This window comes from Phlebotomus argentipes, unplaced genomic scaffold, assembly GCF_947086385.1.
Source record: "Phlebotomus argentipes unplaced genomic scaffold, Phlebotomus argentipes genome assembly contig_15, whole genome shotgun sequence".
Lineage (NCBI taxonomy): Eukaryota > Metazoa > Arthropoda > Insecta > Diptera > Psychodidae > Phlebotomus > Phlebotomus argentipes.
Genome location: NW_026776181.1, coordinates 8,137,197 through 8,160,920, shown reverse-complemented (window position 1 = coordinate 8,160,920; position 23,724 = coordinate 8,137,197). Strand labels below are relative to the sequence as shown.

Below are 23,724 nucleotides of genomic sequence, written 5' to 3'. Positions count from 1 at the left end.
AAGGTTTCATCAACATTATGAGAATTATATCTTGCTTTTGTCGTCCCATCCCAACTTATCCATGGCAGCTCTTTTGAGTCAATTAGAGAAAACAAACATTTCTTATTCCTCTGTGTCTTCCCCGCAGACACTCTACTCAACAGTTTTACTTTAGAAAGCTATAATGAGACCAAATGGATCTAAAAAGGATAACCCCTCTTAAATTAATATCAATTGAATCACTCTGTTGAGATATTTGTAAGTTTCTATAAGTGTATTATGACTGTGTATTCAATTAATCACATTATTAAATCAAAGTATGATGTTGAACACAATTTTATAAAAGAAAATGCTCACAGAAGTGATGTCGAAAACTTGAAAATCGTGGCGTGGGTGAGTGCTTGAGATTCCTCATGATGACTATTCAACAGGTTGGCGAGCTACAAAAATAAATAAGAACAATTCTGCCTCACTTTACTAGGAAAAGTCGTGATGAAACTCACGGTGCCATTGGAGATAATCAGACTTGGTGGCTGCATTGTATTCCTGCACTAGAGAGTCGACAACATTTCGAGAGTCATCCAGCTCAGATAGATCGTCCTTGAACATATCCTCCTTCCGGAACTGATCCAGGAAAGCTCCACGCTTCCTCAGCTTGTCATACTGATTCAGACAACGTTCGAAGAGCTGAAGAGAACATAATATTTTAGAGAAGATCTCAAATGTGATCTGTTTTTCTTACCGATGAAATGCTGGTGTGATTGGCAAGCATCAGGCCGGACACTCGGCTGCTGTTTTGAACATAAGGGCTGCTCTTGGACAGTGCCACTTGAATGCTCGCTGGTCCCCATGGGATAAATTGGGCCAACTTCTTCTCCCTGATCCGCTGCAGTGACTTGTGCACTTGCGTGGGATCCACCTCTCCCTGGATGATGTTCAGGATGGAAATGTACACGTGATGATTAGTCTTGTCCGGTCCCGTGGACACCATCATATTCTTTGGCTGCAGCAGACGACGCATCACATCGAGGACAGTGGTTTTCTGGATGTTGACCGTCTGGTCTTGGTCTGTGGTCAGCGGCGTGTAGCCGGTCATGAGGAAGTGCAGCTGAGGCGTGGGAATCAGGGGCGCAATCAGCCCAATTAGATTGTTGTTCATGTACGATGGGTACCTGAGGGTGGTGGTGCTCACGGACATGATTGTGGACACGAGAGTGTTGATCTGCGTGAAGGTCGGGTTCTCCAGATGAAGGCGATCCGTGGCGATGCGGTTCAACGCAGTGTTGTCCAGCACCACCACACAATCAGCACAGCTTGTGAGACGTCTGAGGGTGAGAAGTGAATTGTACGGTTGCACCACAACGTCGCTGATCTCATCCTGGTTCGGAAAGACGCTGTACGTCTGCACAATCTTCTTGGGAAAGTGATCAGAGAGACGCTCCATTATATATGAGCCCATGCCAGAGCCGGTTCCGCCGGCAATTGAGTGGCACAGCACAAAACCCTCAAGGCTGTCGCTGTTGTCCGCCTCGCGGTCGATGATATCAAACACTTCCTCCTGCAGTTTCTCGCCCTGACCAAATCCAGAGGCCCAGTTGTTCCCAGCACCGCCGCCATCCTTCGACAAATACACATTCTCAGGGTTGTAGAGCTTCGCGTACTGAGATGTCATGATGGTGTTGATGACTCTGGGCTCCAGATCCAGCAAAACAGCCCGCGGGATATAGTGCTCATCGTCCGCCTGGTAGAAGAACACATCCTTCCGGTCCACTCCCTCGGCGGCATTCATCTCGAGTACTCCACTCGGTGAGATTCCATGTTCCATGCACAGACGCTTCCAAAACTCGAAGCCAACTGCCGAGAAGACAATCCGGGAGTCAAAACAGGAGAACAGTGAGGTTATGTCATAAGGATTTCGCACTAGAACTCGATCCCTCGCACTTACTCTGATTGCCACATTGGCCCAATTGAAGCGTTATCATTTCACTCGGCATCTTTCACCAGATTCTCACTGCCTGACTGGGCGGGAAGGTGCAAATGAACGAAATTCCTTCACTCTGTGTTCTACTTCGCTTTTTCCGCTGAACGGTTCCTTCGATCTGGCAACCCGAAAGTTTCCGATATATCGGAATTTAATCGTTGATTTTTGAATTTCATCGGGGGATATTTGTGGGAAATTATCTTGTATGCGGGAACACTTCAGATTGGAGGCTTGCGTGAAGTCAAATCAAGCGGCGGTGCCAATTTACTTTGATTTATTTGCACCATTTGCATTGATTTTTCCTCTTTGGATACCCCATTTTTTCATGTGATTAGCCGAATCATGTGTGTATTAATTCTATAAGACAGATCGTCAACATTTTTTACTATTCTTTGCAAAAGTAATTCCTGAAGGATGTCGCCCGCAGTAATTGGCCCGGACCAGTACTCTGGGTAATTGGACGCCTTCGCGCAACAGTCGAATTTGAACGTGAAGCTGTGACAATGTTCGACAGAAAGGAGACCGATAATGGGTACATTATTTACGTGAATACGCGCAACAATCAACAGGTGATGCAGATGGATCCCAAGCTGCAGGATGTGCTGAACTTCCTGAATGGGTCCTACATTACAAAGCACTATAAATACCGCTGTGCCGCCCGGCTGAGTGCTATCCGGAAGAGACTGTTCAGTGAGTATAGCTTTTCCTGGGTAAATAATCTCGGAAAGAGTGGAAATTGATGAGGAATCGTGTCTCTCTAGCGTCCAACATCCCTTTCCATGTGGTGCTGTCCATCCTGGAGCGGCACCAACTCGGCCAGAGTGTGGATGACGCTCCTGTTATAAAACCTGGCCAGTTGACGAGTGTTCTGCATGATATCTTCTACGCTAACGACAAACTGAAATGCTTTGTGGACGAGAAGGGATTCGACGTGGAGGAAGCCACAGGTTTGCTGGCCAATTTCCTCTGGAACGTCTTCGATCCTCACCGGTGTCGATCGCTGTCAGGACTGGAACTGAGGGAAGCTCTGCTGCTCTTGTGCGACACAAATTCCTTCGAGGACTTCATCAAGCATCACTTCAATCTGTCCTCTGATCACAATCGCTGCGTGCCACATCACAAGTTCAAATCTCTGCTCCTGGTGTTGACCAGAATCCTCAACTACATTGACAGGGAGATTTGTTGCGACGACAAGACGATCTCATCGATTGTGCAAGAGGCTTTCGACTTTGCCGAGTGTCCAGGCATAGCTGGACTCAATGAGTACCAATTCTACAAGATCTGGGCCTCAGACGAGATTCAGTTCCATCACTATGTGGAACTTCTGGCCACGATGCGTCGCATTGAGGCGTACAGGGGCTTCGTGCATCCTCAGAAGTGCTCAGGTTGTCTGTGTCAGGAGATCACAGGCATCCGCTTCAAGTGTCACCGCTGTGCGAGATTCAATCTCTGTCTGGAGTGCTTCCTGAAGGACTTCCAGAGCAAGAAACACCTGCCCAGCCATAAAATGTCCGAAGTCGAGACTGAAGAGAAAATGGCCAAACGTTTTGGTATTTTTATGCTGAAGATGTGTCATCTGTTTGACTCTCCTCCTCAGCCCACCACTGAAACACCAGCAAAAGACACTTCTCGGAAGCCACAAGAGCAATCCACAAGACGCATCTCGCAGCATTTCAACCAGAACTTAACGATTCGCTCCAAGGGTGGCACTTTCCGCCTTCGAAAGCCCCAATTTACCACCAATGACCAGCTCTATGGGATCATTCAGCTGCTGACTAGTGAAAACTCCGTGTTTCAGTCGAAATTGTCTGAGATTCAAACAACGTGTGATCCGAAATCTGACTTTTACACATATCTCGAGTGCCACAAGAACATCATCACCGAACAAATTGAGCAATTGCGGGGCATCTGGAAGCAATCGCTAATCAATCAGAAGCCGCACTACTCAAGCACACCTCACAGACCGCCTCTGATGAGTGTTAATTGGCAGAAGACGGAGATTCAGGAAGAAGTTCCGTCCACGGAGAGAACAAGTAAAATGAATTTTGGTGGTATTTTTTTTATGATATTAAGTGCTGTATTTGTTTTTCAGTTAGAGGCATTGATATCAACAAGACATACTTCGACGCCAATCGATCGGATTATTCGGTGCAGGATGTGAGTTCGTGGCTGCAGAACAGGAAGCCGTCGGAGCAGGAAAGTGCAGATGTGTGTGATATGTCAATGCTGGAATCACAGATGGTGAACTTTCGGGATTTGCTGTCGAAGGTGAAGGAGATTGTTGAGGATTCCTACAGCGATAATATCCAACTGTCGAAAGCCACTCACCAGCTGGAGTATGTTCTTGACAGGATAATCGGGCAGGCGGAGGAGCAGAAGAAGCAGGGCCGGGAAGATTAGTTGTTGTGAATTCCGCCACGATGACGGCAAAATCCATGCTTTAAATTCGCAATGCATTAATAAGCGATTGGCTCGATGTCAGGTGAGTGGCACAAAAGGAATTTATGTAAGAAGAACATTAGCCACTATCGCGATAATTGTATACAATCTCTAGAAAGGAGTTTACGACAAAACTGATTATTTTTATACGGTTGCAAATTGCAACATGAGACATTCTATAAAAATGAGCTTGTAACTTTGTCATATAAATTTGCAAGAGGAAAAAAGTGACGAATAATATTAGGGAAATCCATGCTGAGGAACCCACAACAGACCGTGAACTTCGTAGTGCGAGTAACTCTGGGTGTCGACCTGTGGGACAATCGCTGAATTTTTATTGTTAGTTTACAAGCTATTGCGGCATGTGTAGACTCCACAATCAAATTGCAGGTCAGGAAAGACTCCAATGTCGCGCCCGTCTGATTCCGTAAACACTGAATGCGGGGAGATTTCTGCCTCTGACCAATCAAACATTCCAGAGTCTATTAATAAAACACTGTCCAATGAAGAGGCATAGCGAAAAAATCTGCGTCTCGCTTTATTTCTTCTAACATGTATCGGAAAAGCGTCTCTCGGTAGTCAAGATACATTGACATCAATGAGGAAGTCCATTCTAAAGTAATTTGTAGGCGTTTTCACCGCTCGTGCAACCTTGAAAATAATGCGATTTCAGCAAATTTATTCAACTGTTGATGTCCACGTCACAGCAACAGGTTGACTGCAATAGTCGCCTATCACTAGCCAGTATATTTATTTATAATACTCTTGTGATGGGTTTTTGCACTGTTCATCTTGAAGTGAGTGGATCATTGGCTACTGTAGACGCATTTCAAGCGATGATGGTCCGGCATTGATGACGAAAGTGATGAGGTAGTTCATGTCCACGCATGAAAATGTGAATGAGCAAGAGAGTGCTTAAGAAATTAGACACTTTTTCGGTAAATTGACAGGTAATTTGCGTAATAAACGTAACAATTGCTCATGAGATATTTACATTATGACTTGCAATGTTGGAAAAATAATTTGATATTTGAACAATTCAATATTTCCGTTTTCTGAGATTTTGAATGAATGCTCTCATAGTTCTAAAAATATCTTTTCTATTTTCTGCAGTGATTTTAAGATCTAGATTAAGGATAGAAAGCATCACAATTAAGAAACTCAATGAAGCTATATCACAGTATAAGTTTGTATCAAATGCATTTTCTTTTGTATACAACAATAAAATGGCATACAAATCAATTCTCAATGAACCGGAATCGTTTTTCTCCTCCCCAATTCAGTCATACTTTCGAAAATGCTCGGAAAGAATTTTCTGATGATATAATAGAACAGCATTAAGTAATGTCTTACAGGAAAAATCAATAAAATTCGCGTGTCTCCTAACTTTATTGGCCAAATAGTGGACGATGGAACGCAATCGAGTTCCTGGAGATGGTAAAAAATGTGTTCTCTTCCCTGCTTTCTTCTCCGAAAATGCTGTTGTTGTGCAAGAATTGATCGGACAAATATTGATTGATATAAAATTCGTGTTAACATTGCGATATCGGTCGTCTTTGATTTATCCCGTAATGCTTGGCGTAATCGAGCAAAGTGTCTTCAGGTGGGCATTTTTCGACTGTGTGTGCATGCATATGAATGTGATCTCGAGCGGAGAATTGCCGCGCGTTTTGGGTGTGTTAAGCGCTAAGCTGGACAATTGGCATTGCCAATGAAAGTGAATGAGTGTGGAAAAAGTGGTGGAGGAGGTGGTCAGGTGAGACTCTGAGCCACCGTCGACGGCTGGCGTCTAGTCAGAGCAGCAGCAACAGCCGACGACTCCGGGTGCAGAGTTGAGAGAACCCCAAGAGGCGCGAGACAGAGATCTTTGACACCGGAGTCCCGCCATATGGTGCTGACACAGTGATTGTCTTATGAATTGTTCAGTGAATTCTCTATACGCTAGATAGAATCTTCTTCCTCTCGAGTGACAACAGGATTTCAGCAGGAGAGACGATGATTATGGATGAAGTGAAGTGGATTTCAGTGGCACTGCTTTGCCTCTCTGTGGCATCTGTGACTTGTGATTTGCCCGCTGAGAGTGAATCTGTGCAGGGCCAGACGAAGGCTGTGGAACAGGAATCCCAGAAGCGGCCGCGGAGCTTCCAGAATGACTACGCGGTGTGGAATCAGGAGCTGGACGTGGCTGACACGGACATCCGAGATTCGAGCCTCCTTAGCAGGATCAGCGAAGCGACCAGAGCCGTCCAGCCGGGCAGGTGCCAGAAGGATCTCAATGAGACCCTCGAGGCGTTCCGCCGGGGCGAAAAGTGGGCACTCAAGAGTAAGTCCAACACTTTTCCATCTCGCTTATGATAATTTTCGTGCGAAAGTACAGAAAAAAGTGAAGTGGCCTCTGACGAAGATCTAGAGAAGATCTCTGACGCTCGACAAGTCTCCTCAAAAGCTGGTGAATTGCAACTTAAACATCATTCACAAGTGGCTCATTGACGAGATAATATGTTTGCCCACTTTGGGGATTTGACGAAAAAAACGCGTGTCACAAAATGATAGGGTAAATATTTGTTGAAAGAAAAATCTCTGTTTGCATTAATTGGTGATATTGCGATGAGCTGAAACTGAGTGTGTAGAAAAAATCAAATATTTCCATTCATACCAATTCATTGTGTGGCTGCTTAACATTTTTGACACGTTCAAGGATGATTAAAGGCATTAAATGCTTTCGATTAGGAACTTTTTTCCACCTGTTGCACCGGCGACAGAAGAGAGTGTTCATGTCTTTTTTTTTCTTATTATGAATAATGCAATATGGGAAAAAAAACGCTTTAAATATTCATGCGATTTCTGTACCAATATAGAGATTCTTAGGAAGGCACTCTGACGTGATTCCAGAAAATTCATTTTGCAAATTCGTGAAATGCGTGGAGGTTTAAATTGGTCGGGACAGAATTTTTGCAATTTTATTTTATACAAGAGTAGATGTTTTAGTATTGTGTGATAAATTCACAATTCCTGAAGATTGCTGTGCTTTTCACTGTGATACAATCTTTGTGGTTTTGTCTATAAACGCAATATTGTATTGTTTCACAATTAATTAATTTATCGCTCGGGGCATTCTTTTTGGTATTTGATACAAGCATTCTGAGAAAAATCTCTTTATTTATGCCTGAAGTGGAAAACCAGAAAAGCAGTCTGTAGGTTGAGGAGAGGAAAGTGAATTAAAACGATCATGCTGTTGACTTGCTCAACGTGCAAAAATACACAAGTTTACGACCTTGCAGACTTTGTGTATATTTTCAAGACGTGTGAGCTTGGTGGAAATGAGGCGCAAGCCATTTCAGTGCATTCAAGTGCATTGAGCTCTGCGTAAATGAAGTGGATTAACTTTGAAGAAAAACTCCTTTCAAACCTCTTCAATTGCACAATCTTTTGGCACTGCAGATCTCATTGGCATTCTTTCAGGTCAATGTGTGTCGTTCTCTTTTACTCAACTACAGCCAAATGAGCCAAATATCAACATTTTTTTCCCAGCTGAGCCTCAAGTCTGCAAATTTTGCGTCTCATCGCGAAAAAGTGTTTTTTTCTTGGATATCTTTGTGTTTGGGAAGAATAAAAATGGTGAAAAAAATGTTATTTATTTGGTGGACAACTTTAGAAGCTCCACTGACCTTAGATTCTGCTGATGAACTTGAAAATGCGACAGAATTTTTGGTAAACATCTGAAACGCAAATGATGAGAATATCAAATCTCATGTGTTTTGACTGTGGCTCTGTCCCTTTTTGGAATGAAATTAATTAGCATAATTTACATTTAAATCGTTTGCCGAAAAGGTGATTTCCACAGCAGAATTCATGTCACTTGTGAGAAGTTATATAAAGATGTTGCCAAATTAAACCTAAGGTCCAATCCCTTTTGCAGCCACGCGAGATTGTAATCAATTGGTGTGCGCTGCAACGACTAATATTTAATTTGTGTCTAGTTTAATTGCATAGTTAATGACACATCTCTGAGCTGATTAAGTAGCTGCGATATGCATAAAACGACGATCATTAAAAAGCATTTGAGAAATATATAAGATAATGAAATGGAAACAGCTTAAAATCATTGAGAAGAGGAAAAATTCACAGACAGTTAATCATGTAAGGCCACTGGACGTTTGTAGATATATTTGTGATCTTTGGCATAAAAATACGCGACCAACACCAAAAGACTTTCTCTTGTGCAATAATTATTTAGTTGGCGACTATTTCACAAAGAAGGTAAATAAAATTTTAGTGATGCAAACTTATATGTGAAATGTAAGGCGTTTTCTCAAAATCTAATACCAAATGCGGGTTATTGAAGAAATTTTTTTGCATAAAATGTAGGACTTTGGGAAAGCTTTCAACGACAAGACAGGAGAAGCTCATGAAAAGCTCAAGCTAGACAGTTTCAAATTCCATAGTTGTGGGTTGAAAGTTTAAAGTGTGTCTGCAATTTAAATATTGATTGAGACACGTTAAGGAGTGATGATTCTGTATCAAGCTTTTCCTCAAATTTATACAGCAATTTGCATTTTGTGGTATATTTTCTGTATATAGTTTGTCAACTTTACGCAAATTGATGCTGATACTCATTTAAATATTGATTTATTAGAGACTTGATTCACTCCATGGCACTATGTGTTGTGTGCGGTGTTGCTCGAGAAAGAAATTTCGGTCTTTCTGTCCGAAGCTTTTGTGTACATCTTTGTTGGTTCATCCATTGACGTCAGGCTTTAAGTGCTTTGAAACTGCATACACAGAAATTACATGGCAATTTTCTCAGGTGTATGAACCAGTGTGAGGTTCTTTGGAAATGTTATTGTCGTTCACAGAGTTTTAGCGTCATCCCTCACGGAGACGTAATTAAACTTAAACAATTTAGCATCTCACCAGTGAAGAGAAACTTATGGCAATTGATGAGACTCAATTGGGTCCTGATTTGCACACTTGAAGTTTAAGAGAACGAGGAGAGACACGCGAGATTGGATTATCTCATTTTATTGCGTGACACATCGCTGTGCATAGATTAGCAGAGGAATTTGTGTGAAAATTAAATAACAATCAAGCGAGAAATCTCCACGAGTTTACCTTTTAGTCTCGTGTGTCATTTCTTTTCTCACTTCTTTCGATCACCCACTGACTTTGGTGGATTTCATATACCTTTTCACGTGTGTCACAATGAATTCACTTTTGAGAATCATCTGGCATCTCTCCGGATGATTGAATGAAAATATTTGGAGAGCGCTCACACGAATATTGCTGGTGAAATATTGCAATAATACATTATTCATTGTGGATTTTCACTCAACTTCCGTGAGTTAGTGATTTACCACATTTTGTAGTCTTCTCGATGCAGAAACAGAGATTAATATTTCAAATATGACGCATGGGAAATAATCATGAATATTTAATTTCATATTTCAATGTTGAATTTAAATAGTTGCGCGATCATTGCCTCCTAGACGCTCTCTGGTCAGTAGACATCCATAAGAAGAGACAGTAAAAATTGCATATGCAGTTGCAGCAATGCTAAAAGTGAATGGCATACTCGAGCATGATTGTCTTTCTGCCAAACTTCTTCTGCGCACAAGTCTTCAAGCCTCTCCGAAGGCCACATGACATTATAATGTTTATCATATTACGTAATCACATGAGATATAATTTCCAAAAAAAATTAATTCACACACATTTAACTTTCAGATGAAAGTTGTTTTACACGCTATTGGTTTTGCGGTTTGTGTTAATTCTCTCACGCATTTTATAGTTTCAGTGGTGGTCAATTTCTTTGCCTATTGACACAGTTATTGACTGTGAAAAATACTCGTGCGTTGCTATTATTCCATTTAAAACTTTAACGCTGAACATGATTAACCCATTAGTGATTACAGTGTGTTATATCATGAGCGAAATTTGTACATTTTATCTGCAACGTGGGTTTTATTCGCTGCATAGTTATTTAACATTAAGAGTCTGACGATAAAAATTTCCATTCAATTCTGAAAATTCGCAATTTCAAGGTATCTTTGCTCAAGTGGAAGAGTTTTATGACCGGAAATGTGGAAGTGATGGGTTAAGAAAGCAAATCTGCTGAAAATGTCTTAATTTTTTAATCATGTTCCCTCGCAAGTCTGCACGATTTATAACTGATCAATAAATACATAATCAAAAGGGAATGTCAGACATAAATCACACGTGATAATTGTACTTTTTCATTTCCAAATATTTCGCGAGACGTGTAATTACAAAATTACATGACATTTCAGGTAACAGAAAGTGACTTTAAGAGACAAGACAGTGTGACTTTACACGCCAATAAAACTGAACGGAGTGTTATGTGGGTAAAAAACTCAATTATGTCCTGTATTTCTGCTCTTCTGCAGTGTTGGACGCCTCAGTGAAAGTGCCTGTTGGAATTTACATCGGGAATGTGTATCAGTTTGGCGATTTCGATGAATGTGTGGCCATTGAGTCACCTGGTGAGACGGATCATCGACACATCCAAGCGCAGTACTGTCTCGTCGATGTGACCATCGATGGGTTCACAGTTCCCCCAAGATCTGCACGCAATCACTCACAGGTGAGTGGCCAAATCTCTGGGAAATTCCCCCATTGGGAGAAGTGCCATGAATTGTTCCTTGGGATTTGGAGGTGATTCGCCCTGCCAAAAAAGGCGATGCAAAATTTGATTTGACCAGAAGCTGTTGCTAATGCCAAATGACCATATCTTGGGTTGATGCCACTTCCTCACAATTCACATGCTGTTTTTACAGGCAGAAGTGGGTGCACAAGTTCGTTGGGGCATTTGCCTTCCTGCCTCGTGCATGGTGAAAGATGTTGAAGGATTTCTGGCCACAGCGGTGGGCCATAGAGTTCGAGTGGATGAGCGCTATTGCCATGTTGAGCGACCTCTTGAGTTCACCCACAGTGAGGTCTTCTTCCTCTGCATCCTCACCATGTTCGCATTGGTTGTAATCGTGAGTACAGGACACTCCATCTACCACTACTGCCACAGTGGCATCAACAAGCCACGATTGCCACCGCTCCTCAATGCAATTCTCAAGTCATTCTCAATCACTGGTGAGTGGAAAGAGGCGCTGTCCACCAAAAATGCTATTAACCTTGAGTTAATGAGCACTTCAACCTCTGTTTCTTTCACCAGAGAATCTCGTGAAGTTGGTGAAGAAGGGATCCGATGATTTGGGACTGGGTTGTATCAATGGAATTAAAACACTGGCGATGGTCTTTATCATCTCTGGACATGCCATGGCCTTCATTGCCGGTGGACCAATTCAGAATCCAGATTTCTATTTAAAGGTAGACGTTTTCTCTCTTTCTGCAATCAATATTTTCTAATTTAGGTCATACTTTGTAGGAAAGTCAAGCCTTGAAGAATGCCTTCTTGCTCAACTCACCGCTCTTGGTTGACACATTTCTCTTGCTGAGTGGCTTCCTGTTCGCCAGGCTGCTACTTGTTGAGCTGGAGAAGCGCAAGGGAAAAGTGAACTTTGGCTTCCTTTACATCTTTAGGTACATTCGTCTCACACCAGCCTACATGGCGGTGCTCTTCCTCTACATGGTGCTATTGCAGAAGCTCGGCTCTGGTCCGCTGTGGGACGCTCGTATTGGACTTGAGCAGGAGCGATGCGAAAGCTCGTGGTGGATTAATCTTCTCTACATCAACAACTACCTCGGCACAGACAAACTGGTGAGTTTCACTTTACATTAAATGTTGAAATGCACCGCTGAGGCGCCCTTTTATCGGTGGGAAGCGCAATATAATTTCCGTTTAGAGCCGTTTTTATGGCTATTTGACAATATTTCTTTTAATATCTTTTTGCAACACTAAAAGGTCAATGATGTCGTTAGATTGATCGCTGCAAGATTCAATCGGACCAAGTTCACTCTATTAAAGTGTTTCTCAATCTTGCGTTTGCCTATTTTTATTGTCAATCATTTTCACTTTATGATATTGGGGTCTTTTGAAGTTTATTAAAATATTTGATTGTCAGATAAATGATTTTTTTGTGCCAAATTCCAAACATTTGTGAATTGTAGAATGAGAAAAAAATGTACCAAAGCGTGCAAAATTTCGGGGGAAATAGTGAAATATGGTACAAAATACTCAATGGCACAAGTGTGGAAGTATAAATGATTCCGTGCAATAGTATCTTTTAGCAATAAAAAAAATATCCCCTGGCGAGGGTGTTCGGTGTTATTTCATTGGGAAAGGGATCCACAGCATCATCCGAATGGAGTCGTTGTGTGAGAAAAAACACATCAGTCCCATGTGTCTCTCCCATCAGAGGATCTCGCTGTTGCCACACGTGTCTCCGTGTGACTAGAAATTGTGACTGAGGGCACTAAATGTGGCATAAATTTTGCAGTGCATGTTCCAATCGTGGTACCTTGCGACGGACACTCAACTATTTATCCTGGCGCCGTTGCTTCTTTACCCACTGTGGCGATGGAGAAAGGTGGGCGTGTACCTGTTTGCAGCATCTGCCACCGTTTCCGTTCTCATTCCCTTCGTTGTGACCTACGTGAATAATTTGGATCCCACCTTCCTGGCTTTTGCCGAGTGAGTTGCTCACCAATTCTCTGAACATCACCCCAACATGTGGGGTGAGACACATTAATGTTCGATGATGCTGAAATGTTGGCCTTTCTTCCAGGGAAATCACTGATTTATCGGAGAATTACTACTTTATCAACTTCTACATCAAGACACATATGAGAGCCACAGCGTACATATTCGGTCTCCTCACAGGATTCCTCGTGCACTACATGCAGGAAGAGAAGTAAGTTCAAGGACTGGATGACATAAAAACTGTTTTTATTCTTCCTCCGGGTAAACCGCTTCTAGTGATATTTTATTTGATTGAGATTTAACTCGGAAAAATTAAAGATCCATTTTGTAAAACACGCGGAAGGTCTTTGGCCATTTATCTGGAGATTCGGGATGAAAAGTGACTATTTATGCTACACGTGGTAAAAATTGGGCTCTAACCGATAATGAGTAAAATATTCGATAAAGAATTCCCTTAAAAGTACTGTACTTAATTACATAAAAGCATTTTAATCTTCCCGTCATTTTCTTATATTCCGAAAAGTTGTGAGAGAATTGGAGTACATTCTCACAAGAGTTTATCTGAAATGGTAATTTATTTGCGAAAAGAATTGATCAGAAGAAATTTGCATATTTCGCAAAGGTGAAGAACATTTTAATATTTCCCATTTACGCTCAAAACATTGCGGATTGTGTGGGGGTTTAAGTGGATCGTCAGAGATAAGTGAATTATCATTGGAAGAGGTTCGGCCCAAAGAATGCGAAAAAAAATGTTTTTCGACAATTTCTGTGTGACAGAAGATAAGATCACCACTAAATTCTCTGGGTTTTGCAGCTTGAGACTGTCCAAGACGTGGCATTGCGTCTGCTGGATCACAGCAGTGATCGTTGGGGCGGCTTCAATGTTCTCCATCGTGGTCTTCTACAGTCCCACGTATGAGACTTCGCGGGTCAGCAATGCCCTGTACGCGGGTCTGCACCGCATGGGCTGGAGCTTCTTCACCTCGTGGATTGTGTTCGTGTGTGTGACGGGGAGGGCGAAGCCTCTGCAGAGATTCCTCGGATCGCGCGTCATGGCGCCCTTTAGCAGGCTCACTTACTGCGCCTACCTGACAAATGGTCTCGTGGAGCTCTACCTGGCCGCCACGATTCGCTCACCAAAGTACCTCACTGTCCTCAATTTGGTGAGTAAAAGTGCATGATTTTATCACACATCGACATCGAACTTCTCCCCGCAATATTGCATGATGACACTCTGGTTATGTTCTTTCGTGCAACAATTCGCAATCTTGCGAAATATATGCGTAACTTGAGCGCCAATATTTAGATCAAATACTGTGAAAGTTATTTCTATTGCACTGAAAATCGATTTATTTCATTGTTGCAATTAAAATGTGCCAATTCGAGAGATTTGGCATGTTAAAAATTGAGCCACTTCTCTTTTCACTTGGCTTTCGAGAATTTTTACCACTAAATATAAAGTCATTCAAAATCTGCACTTTATTAATTCTTCATGTCTACGCGGAAGACGCAATTAGTGGGAGATATGCTGAGTAATTTGTGCAAATATTACATAAATTCAGTGAAAAAGTTTTCAGCAAATAGTCGTTAATTGGCATTCCTTTGCCTGCCTGTTTTGTGAGAGTACTAATTGTTTTTTATTCTGTTTAATTTTAATGGCTCATCAGAGATGCGGTAATAAGTGTAATATTTCGCTTGAATTTCGCAAAGACTGGACAAAAAGTTATCTATTTTGGCTTTATTTGCCATGTGGAAGTGCTTTTCCTGATACCATTTTCATGACTGTGCAATTTTCCTTTCATGCATCATGCATGAGAAATGGCATTTTATATTTATGAGGGTGCATGAGAATGTTGATGCAACACAAAAGTGGGTTCTCTGCATTGATGGCGGATGGGATTTTTTCCTCCTTATATTTATGTAGAAAATGAGATGGGATTGAAGGAGATGTACACTCTCATCGATACACTTTGCATTCGGGGCATCGCACATAAGGGAAAAACCGAGAGCTTTCGCCTTCGAGAATACTCAATTTCCGTCTGTATTTGCAGTTGGGCGATGCTCTATCACACACAATACTCACATTTATTGCCGCCCTTATCCTGTGCCTTGTGTTCGAGTCACCAATACACGGTATCGAGAAGATTCTCCTTCGGCATGGTGAGTCTCAATGCAATTCTGTTGGATAGCTTTAAGCTCTCGCTCTTCACTCTGGGTGTTTTTCGTCTATTGCAGATGAGCAGAAGAGGAAGAGAACCAACAATAGTCCCAGCACGTCGGAGGAATCCGCGTAGGAATTGGCCAGAGGCTTTCCTCATTTCTGCCTCGCGTGAGGAAATCAATGGGCATCAATTCCTCCTTAAACCAGTATTTAAATTATAAATTAGCTCCTAAGCGGTGTAGTTGATGTGAGGATTTCTTTCTGCTCGCGCTCTCTCTCGAGACAAAGTGTGATAGAGAAGATGTCTGATAACGTAATTGATATTGTAATTGAATTTTCTCCCTCTGGATAGAACAATTTCTGTTTTTCTTTGGGAAGTGAGTCTGTACATATAAGTGAGGGAAGTCTCTCTTTGCCTCTATTTGATTTTACCAATGATATATGGATAATGTGGTGTTTATTTTATGAGTGTAATTAGCTTTAAAATTGCTGTAAATATTTTCTATTTATTTACATTCCGTCTCTTTCACTACTTCTCTCTCTCTCTCTCCCTTTCATTTTTCTCTATCTTTTAAAGTAAGACAAATGGTTTCACTTACTTTATTAACAGTCACAAACGGAAGAGATAATAAATAAATTATTTTGTAAAATTTACAACTGATAATGAATCAATTATTTATAGTTGTGAACATTTCCGGAAAGCGCTGTGCTTCCCTTGGAAACTACGTCTGAGTTTTCATGAGTGGGTGATAAATGAAAAGAGTGCAAAGAATAATGTTTAACAATCGCTGAGAAATTGCTATGCATGTTACCAGCGTCTCGGTCTTCTGGCAATCTCCTTCTCCTCCTCTTCCTCCTCCTCCTCCTCATCCTCTTCTTCCTCCTCCTCCGAATCCGCCGCAACACCTGCCACTTGGTGGTCTTCCTCCGGAGCACTGTAGCTGTACCGCTGGCCATATGACGGTCTTCTGGGTGTGAATTCCTCACTAATTGATGTCGGGATTGTGGGTGAAATTTTGTGGGTATGTCAAATTGAGAAAATAGTTGGAATACCTTTCATCTGCGCCCCAAATGTCATCTGCAGCCGCCTCGCCACCCTCTTGACCTTCCGCTTCTTCAGCTTCATTCTCTTCCGCGTAGAACTTAATTTTCCTCTTTGGCAACTCCGTCTCGTCCTGACCACCAAAGACATCGTCAATTTCCTCCTCAGGCGCGTCTCGTGACTCTGTCGCCTCATCCACTTCCGCTGGGGAAGTCGAAGCTGCAGTTCCTTCCGCCTGGACGGCATTGAGGAGCAGAGCCTTCACGCTGTGCAGCGGTAGATCAAAGATCAATGCGAGAACTGTCGCCGAGGCGATAATCACTCCAATTTCCACCCAATCAAACTGAATAGAAAGACATAGAAAAGACCTCATAAATCGACATGCAACGGTAATTTCCGCACAGTGTCACTTCTTACGAAATCTGACAAGCCAAATGCATCCGGATGCTGCACGGTGGCTGCAAAAGTGTTCAGCACGATGAATTGCACAAAGTACATTGCATAGGAGATGCGACTCAGGAATATCATGGGCTTCGATGAGAGGACTTCATTGAGAATGCCTGCAATGGAAGGAGATTAATAGAAAAAGCGCTCTTCTGTCGTCATTGAGAGCGACTTGCAAATTTATACACACAGACTCGCATAGAATTTGCATTCTCGTTGCAAGTCTGGAAATTTATTTACAGTATCTGGCGATATGAAAGTACACCATAAATGCAAATTAATTACATAGACCTGTTATATTCATAGCCGTTATAATACGACACGCAATTAAAATAAATTTCTACATATCATATTTGTGTTTTCCTTCCAAAGTTTGTCTGAAATTCAATTTGATTATATCCTGAGGTCGTCCTAAAGAGCGAAGGATGAAAGCTTATCGCGTGTTTTTATGTTTGAACATTCATATCTGTGTTTCTTATTGCTTGATTTTAATTAACTTGGGCCCAAACAAATGTTTCCGCAGAGCTTTACATTCTTGGTGGAAGTCGAAATTAGAAGAGGGGATTGAAAATGAAAATAATAAGGGTTTATGGTGTGCAATTTCGCGTAATCAGGATCTTGGCTCTGAGTTATAAAGTTCGGATGCTTTGAAATCTAATGATCTGGAAGGCAGAAGGCAGCTAATAAGATTATTTCCAGTCTCTGGAATCTCTGATAATGGCGACATTGCACGAAAATACAAAACCCTGCATTCTGTATTGCATTTTGTAACGCATCACTCCAGGGCAGAGTGGCGCACATGAAAAGCTGCGAAAAGCTGCAGGGAATTGATAAATTTTCTGTGCTCGAATTTGTGGATTAATGCGAGCGCCTGTAAAAGCAGTCAGGTCAACGCTGTGCACTGGATAAAATGGTGAAAATGAAATTTCAGTGTGAAATTTGCATTCATGCCGTTTCCACTCTCGTACACAGTTTCTGTTAAACTCACTCTAATTCACTTTTGCTAGAGAAATTCGCATAGCCACTCTGCACGGAAATATACTTCTGCAATTCAACCAGCGAAATCATATGAATTTCTCTCCTGGGAATTCTTGTATCACGGAAACTATTAGCAAACTTTCGGGACTTTTGAAGTTCAAGAGGAATTCAACAATACGATTGTAACATTTTGCCGTAGAATTGATATTCAAATTAAATGCGAACATGAAGTAGGAAGACTTTGATTCTCAAGATCAAACGCGTAAATTGATAAAATCATCGCTGAGCTTCACATATTTGATAAGAAATTTGTCTCATTTGTTGGCAATTTGGTTGCAAAATGTTAATTGAATTCCCATTTTGATTATTTGGAAATATGCCTTTGTGTAATGCTCTTGCATAAAAGTCAATTAACCCGTTGACGGTGGCACACCGAAAATGATCGTGATCATCATTACTTAATGAAGATGCATTTTATCACATGCCACACGATTTCGCAATGCTGCGCTCACCTCCATTTCCCGTGTGGCAGGCGAAGACGATCCAGTTGATGGCGATGGTCCAAATGAGTGGAGACCATGCACTTGATTTCGCCATGTCTGTTGGATCGTACACGAAGTCGCGTCGCGTGATGTCCCACTGAGAGCCGAAGCACCAGGCCACGGAGACCAGGAAGGACGCCCATCCGCCGTACTTGATTCCATCAGACAGACGCACATTCCTGCCGGTCTGGTGAAGCATCACACCGAGTCCCAGGCCGCCCATGTAGGGAGTGATTCTGTGCAGAAGCGACCCGAAGGACAAATTGATAGTCCTGTGAATCTGAGAGAGTCTGCAAGATACAGTGAAGACGTAAGAAAATGCACTTTACCCATTTCCTCCCGGCGACTCACTTCATTCCGTGATAGATCCACGGCGAGAGTCTGTTCAGTTGAGTGTCTGAGAACCTTGTTGCTGCGGAAAAAGCATGGAGGAGCCCGAATAGTCCTAATCCCATCACTGGAGATCTGTACATCAGCCAGATGACCAGAGGGGACAAGAGGAAGAGCTGAAACTCAATGGCCAGCTGAGTGGTGTGAGGAGAGCAAGAATCCTCCACATCATCCCAGTTGTTGATGAAGAGGAAGTTCTTCCAGGAGCTCTCTTGGCACAGATCCGAGTTTTCCTCGACAATGTCTCCCCAGAGAGGCCCCGAGCCCAAATATGGCCAGATCCATGCGATGAAGAGCGTGGAGAGACTCAAAAGTGGCAAGAGACGCAATATTCGACCGAAAAGTCTCCTAATCCACCTTATCTGGCCATGAGTCTCGAAGTCTCTGCACGTGGAATACGCCACAAGGATGCCACTGAGCACCAGGAACACATCCATGGACAGCAGAGGCGACCGCAAAGGCACTGTGGCAGGATTGTCGAGGGTCTCAGTGAGGGAAATCCTATTAGACCAGGGCAGCCGCACAATCTGCAGAGTCTTGAATGTGAGGAAGATGGCAAGCGAAGCAAACGCCTTGAGGCCATGAATGCACCCAATTTCACCGTCTCTCAAATGCACTAAATCCCTAAGCGTCTGCCTCACAGAGAATGTCATCAGCACCTGATTCACTGTCTCCAGAGGTTCTGCACATGCAATAGAACGGAAATGCAATGTAGCCGCATTGTGTTTATCTCTAATGTTCATTCTCACCTGTACTTGTTCCCTCCAGTGGAATTGTTTCACCGAGTGTTTCACCTTCAGCTTCCTTTCCCTCCTCGTCATTCCCATCCACAATCTCTATCACGATAGTCGCCTGTTTCCACTGCGTCCAGCAGTCATTCATCGTGGCCAGTGCGGCAATCACGAGGATGAAACACACTCCGGCCAGCGTGGCGGTAAGTTCCCACTCAGTCTTCAGCAAATTGTTCCAGTTGTGTGACTTCTTCACGTAGCAATCCTCATCCTCGAGGTCCACCAGCACGGACACTCCCGTGGCATTGTAGCTCTCGAGTGTATCCTCCAGATAGTCCTCTATGTCGGCCGCTGAGCATGCAGCTGGCACGCAAATGCCCCAGTGGAACACCGTGAATCTTGGCAGGAAGTGACTTGGGTCCGAGATGGAACTTCTCAGGAGGGATTTTCCCTGAATAAGATGCAGAGGTAGCTTGAGATTTTCCTCTTCGGCTTGCAACTCCACCGATGCCAGGCAATATTTTCCCTGAATTCGCACAGAATCCTTCTCAGTCACCTTTATGCGCGTGGCAATGTCTGTGCAAAGCTCATAATTGCCCAGCTGATTCACATTTCCCTGAAGAAGGCCTGAGCCGATTTTCCCTGTGGCGTCCAGCACTGTGTATGAAATATTACGAGGATTCACCATTTTGTGATCGATTTCGCATAAAAAATTAATATTCTCATCGTTCAACTGGCGATTTATTATGACAAATTTTGCATGAGGAAGAAAAATCAATAAATCTGGGAAATATTTTATGGCCAATTTCATGAGATTATCGAGAATTTATGTGTTAAAATGTATGTTATCAAAAAAATATCCACACTTTTATGGGTTCAGTGCTTGTCGACACTCTACATTTTTAATGAACTGATAAAGTGCTATTAAAATAAATACATATGCCATTAAGAGAGAGCAAAAACCAGGCTGATAATTGACTCACTCTGAAAAGCCCACAATTTCTGCCCGCGAAGCTGCCGCTGGAAGATTTGTCCTTGCCTCCGGCAATCCATATTTTCCACATTGGTGTAGTTCGGAACGAAGGACGGCAAGTACAGTAGCATGTCTTCAAAGTCATCCGCCGTCAGTGGCCCCTTGGACTTTTCCTTGCTTTTGCCGCTGTCCTTCTTCCCAGACTTGGTCTCCTCTTTGCTGTCCTTATCGTTGTCGTCTTTATCGTCGTCTTTATCATCATCATCATCATCATCATTATCAAAGTCGAAGATAAGATTGAAGGGCTTTCGATTGAAGTAGGATTTCCAGAGATTCCCGTTCAAAGGCTCAGTCTTCACTTCTTGCCGAATTTCTTCGTTTTCACTCTCTCGCACAGACTGCATTACGCTGAGGAATTTTCCCTTCTTGCTGGAGAATAGTCCGTAGAAATTCCACCAGGCAGGATCTGGCCCTTCATCCTCTTCGTCATCGTCGTCATCGTCGTCATTGTCATCATCGTCATCGTCGTCATCTTGGGCTATTTCCACTCTTGACGCTTTGGATTTGATTCGTTTGGGAAGCGCTTCGTCTTGAGTCTTCTTCCTGATCTCGCTGTGATGCACCTTCTCGAACTTGTACTCTGGCTTCTCTTCAGCGCTGTCCTCATCATCATCAGCATCCTCCTTGGCGTCATTGTCGTCATCGTCGTCTCGCTGGAGTTTCGTGGACAGCTGAACCTTCTGCAGAATGTCACGCACTCGTGGGCTCTTTCGCCACTCTCGCGACACCCCAGAAGTCGAGGAGGCGGTCAATTTGAAGCCATCGCTGGGTTGCACCAGCGCCAAACACACCACCAGCAGGATCACTACATTGAGAAGTATAAATAGCCAGCGATCTCGCCGAAATGGTGACACGAACATTAAGGCACTTTGTCACTCCCTAAAATCCACAGAGATTAACCCAAAATTCCCACACTTCTTCCCTCCCACACTGCTGGCCCTTGTCCGTGGATCTACTGGACAGGCATCACCCTCGAAGATGCCTGTTGAGAAGCACCGAGCAAATCCGGGCTTTATGTAAGACCTCACTTTTTGCAGTCACCCGCAAAGTCTCGAGAACAACTGAGGAGGAACGACAGTAAAAATAGATTTTCCACCAAAATCGCGGTGAGTTTTCGCTGAGATTCGCCTGAGGGAACGAGATGAAAGAATACACAACACATATGTATCTCTGCGTATTTATATCGTTCATATCTTCCGGCAGGAGTAAGACAATCACAATGAAATGTGTTTTCAAGCATACTTCAGAAGCACAAGCTGGACGAATGGGATTACAACTGGCGTGGAAGGACTGCGAAACAGGTTCGCAAGGGATCCAGAAGGACAAGGGAAGCATAAGTATTCAATACCTAATGAAATAACGATATATGAAGGTGCTTACCAAACAACAGACAGTGAATATGTGCTCTGCTATTTGAACTAGCATTGTTGCGTCGTGTCCGTCGTCTCGGCGCTCGAACGCTAAAGTCGGCCAAGAGGAGAGCAACAAGTGGTCAAGGGAGTGACTCAGATACACACGTATGAGAATCAGAATATAATTTATTTTATATATGTATATATATGCTTTCTTTCTTCCTCTCATGAGATGACTATAAGACATATGAGTTTAGAAGTGCAAACTTAAAATTTCACACAGTTCTATGCTTTTCCTACAGGGCAAATGAGAGTGCGGCCTTCTAACTGAAGACGCCTTTCCTCATTCTCAAAAATCACACCATTGAGATTGCATTACTTGCCATTCAACCATAAGGAATGATTTTTTTCATTTGTATAGAGATTCCGATTTAATATTTTTTCCTTTGTTAATTTTTTTTTAACTTATTAACATTACTTTTTATCTTTGAATAAATTCCTCGTGCTTGCAGTATAATTTTTGATGATCGAAATTTCAATTTTTAAATTAAAAATCAATCTAATCAATAATTTAGTTTCATATATGTAAGTGTGTGTGTTATAGCCTATAGTTTTGTCTCATTAAAAATACTTCTATTTTCTTGTCAAATTTATTAAGAGGCAGGGACTAGAGTATATTTTCACTCTTATTATACATCTTCCAAATCACTACTGTATAGTAAGTAAATAATTTAGTTATGCTCTGCAAAATAGAAAATAGATGTGTTGGTAAAGGATTTTTGAAATTCCATATTTTCTTTCAGCTTTTACATTCGATGTACAAAGAATGTCAAGTTAGGAGATATTTGAGAGAAATCATAGATTTAGAAGATATGAGGCTTAATTTTTAAATTTCTCTTTTTTTCATTTATTTATTATTTATACTCTTCCAACTAATTCCCAAAAATAGCTAAGGTCATCATAAGATTTAGTTTCAAATATAATTTCTTTCTTTTTTTCTTATTTAAACTCTATTTACAGAATTTAACTATATACAATGATTTACTAGATTATGTCCCAAACATTTTTTTTTCTTCTTTCAAGTGTTTGCTGTAGCAGGAAAGTTTCTGATAAAATGAGAAAAGGGACTTCCAAATGTACATGAACTTAACAATCCGAAAACCGTGGGATTGGCGATGGTCTTAGGCACAAAATACATAGAATTTGAATTATTAAACATTAGCAGTATTTTTTTTATATTTCTCTTCATCACAATTTATGTTGCAATATTCATTATTCTTCTTCTGTTAAATACGTTGTCTTTTTCGTTAGATTTTACTCAATAAGTACCTCTCGTTCAAGAAGTTTTATTTTTTATTTTTTTTTGGAGAAAAACACTACGCAAAATTGGTTAAAAATTCGTTAAATGTTCATTTTAGGGTAAAAAGGTTTGTCCAAAAAGAGGAAGGAGAGCAATTTTACAATTGAAAGAATTCACAATAAATTCCTTTTAACAGTACTCTTAATTTTATACATCTCTTATAAATATCTCTTCCTGTGTCTCGTATTCTTTCTCTGTTCATTGCATCACGATATTTTCTTTGAGTTGCATTTTTCATTCTTTAAATTTATACAATAATAGAGTGTTCTTGGACCCAATAAATCCTTGCGCCATATTTCCATGGATATTTTTTTTTTCATTTCATCATATATTTAAATAGGTATATATATATGTTATGTATATATTTGCATGTTCTTTAGATTTGCCATATGGGATTAACTTTATAGAATAATAAAAAAAAGTTTTTTTCTCTTCATAATTTGATTTGTTTCTCACGAGTTTCTTCCGTTTTTTTTTAGTGCGGATTTCTAATTGATAAAATTTTTCAAATTTGAATTGAGGTGCAATTAATAATTTCACTACCGTGCAAAATTGTTTGGATATCTGCTGCTCAATTCAATGGAATATTTTATGGCCACTCTGCAGAAAAGGGTGATATGTGTAAACTTGCGACAATGTGGAAAAGGGCAGACTTTTAGTATGAAGATAACATATCACACA

At 41.7% G+C, this 23,724-nt stretch overlaps 4 protein-coding genes across 4 annotated transcripts; 2 read left to right on the top strand and 2 right to left on the bottom strand.

The window, feature by feature from the left end:
* Nucleotide 1: 1 nt before the first annotated feature.
* On the bottom strand, nt 2-2,077 carry LOC132262700 (tubulin gamma-1 chain). The gene is made up of 4 exons (XM_059762041.1): nt 1,925-2,077; nt 722-1,833; nt 483-666; nt 2-419 (listed from the first exon to the last, which is right to left on the bottom strand). The coding sequence occupies exons 1-4, from the start codon at nt 1,971-1,973 to the stop codon at nt 400-402; spliced, it is 1,365 nt and encodes a 454-aa protein (XP_059618024.1). The 5' UTR covers nt 1,974-2,077; the 3' UTR covers nt 2-399.
* A 321-nt stretch (nt 2,078-2,398) lies between these two features.
* LOC132261995 (dystrophin-1) lies at nt 2,399-5,642 on the top strand. The gene is made up of 3 exons (XM_059761090.1): nt 2,399-2,650; nt 2,722-3,993; nt 4,053-5,642. The coding sequence occupies exons 1-3, from the start codon at nt 2,464-2,466 to the stop codon at nt 4,358-4,360; spliced, it is 1,767 nt and encodes a 588-aa protein (XP_059617073.1). The 5' UTR covers nt 2,399-2,463; the 3' UTR covers nt 4,361-5,642.
* Nucleotides 4,436-15,304, top strand: LOC132262405 (nose resistant to fluoxetine protein 6-like). The gene is made up of 11 exons (XM_059761678.1): nt 4,436-4,442; nt 6,345-6,722; nt 10,804-11,000; nt 11,194-11,500; nt 11,583-11,737; nt 11,796-12,128; nt 12,808-13,001; nt 13,096-13,221; nt 13,825-14,173; nt 15,062-15,170; nt 15,246-15,304. The coding sequence occupies exons 1-11, from the start codon at nt 4,436-4,438 to the stop codon at nt 15,302-15,304; spliced, it is 2,214 nt and encodes a 737-aa protein (XP_059617661.1).
* On the bottom strand, nt 15,245-23,714 carry LOC132263299 (nose resistant to fluoxetine protein 6-like). Its single transcript, XM_059762990.1, has 8 exons — nt 21,712-23,714; nt 20,282-21,459; nt 19,317-19,955; nt 18,529-19,249; nt 18,148-18,467; nt 16,631-16,773; nt 16,225-16,556; nt 15,245-16,157 (listed from the first exon to the last, which is right to left on the bottom strand). Exons 2-8 carry the CDS (start codon nt 21,189-21,191, stop codon nt 15,980-15,982), a joined length of 3,243 nt encoding a protein of 1,080 aa, XP_059618973.1. The 5' UTR covers nt 21,192-21,459; nt 21,712-23,714; the 3' UTR covers nt 15,245-15,979.
* Nucleotides 23,715-23,724: the final 10 nt, after the last annotated feature.

Bases quoted from the DNA above. Each gene is read 5' to 3' on its own strand.
- LOC132262405 (XM_059761678.1), top strand. The intron at 13,222-13,824 runs GTAAGTTCAAGG...TGGGTTTTGCAG, and splicing joins CACTACATGCAGGAAGAGAA to CTTGAGACTGTCCAAGACGT. The intron at 14,174-15,061 runs GTGAGTAAAAGT...CTGTATTTGCAG, and splicing joins ACCTCACTGTCCTCAATTTG to TTGGGCGATGCTCTATCACA.
- LOC132262700 (XM_059762041.1), bottom strand. From the start codon at position 1,973: ATGCCGAGTGAAATGATAACGCTTCAATTGGGCCAATGTGGCAATCAG. The intron at 1,834-1,924 runs GTAAGTGCGAGG...TCTTCTCGGCAG, and splicing joins GGGCCAATGTGGCAATCAGA to TTGGCTTCGAGTTTTGGAAG. The intron at 420-482 runs GTGAGTTTCATC...TTATTTTTGTAG, and splicing joins TGATTATCTCCAATGGCACC to CTCGCCAACCTGTTGAATAG.
- LOC132261995 (XM_059761090.1), top strand. From the start codon at position 2,464: ATGTTCGACAGAAAGGAGACCGATAATGGGTACATTATTTACGTGAAT. The intron at 2,651-2,721 runs GTGAGTATAGCT...GTGTCTCTCTAG, and splicing joins TATCCGGAAGAGACTGTTCA to CGTCCAACATCCCTTTCCAT. The intron at 3,994-4,052 runs GTAAAATGAATT...TTTGTTTTTCAG, and splicing joins TCCGTCCACGGAGAGAACAA to TTAGAGGCATTGATATCAAC.
- LOC132263299 (XM_059762990.1), bottom strand. From the start codon at position 21,191: ATGTTCGTGTCACCATTTCGGCGAGATCGCTGGCTATTTATACTTCTC. The intron at 19,250-19,316 runs GTGAGAATGAAC...TTGCATGTGCAG, and splicing joins ACTGGAGGGAACAAGTACAG to AACCTCTGGAGACAGTGAAT. The intron at 16,774-18,147 runs GTGAGCGCAGCA...CTTCCATTGCAG, and splicing joins CTGCCACACGGGAAATGGAG to GCATTCTCAATGAAGTCCTC.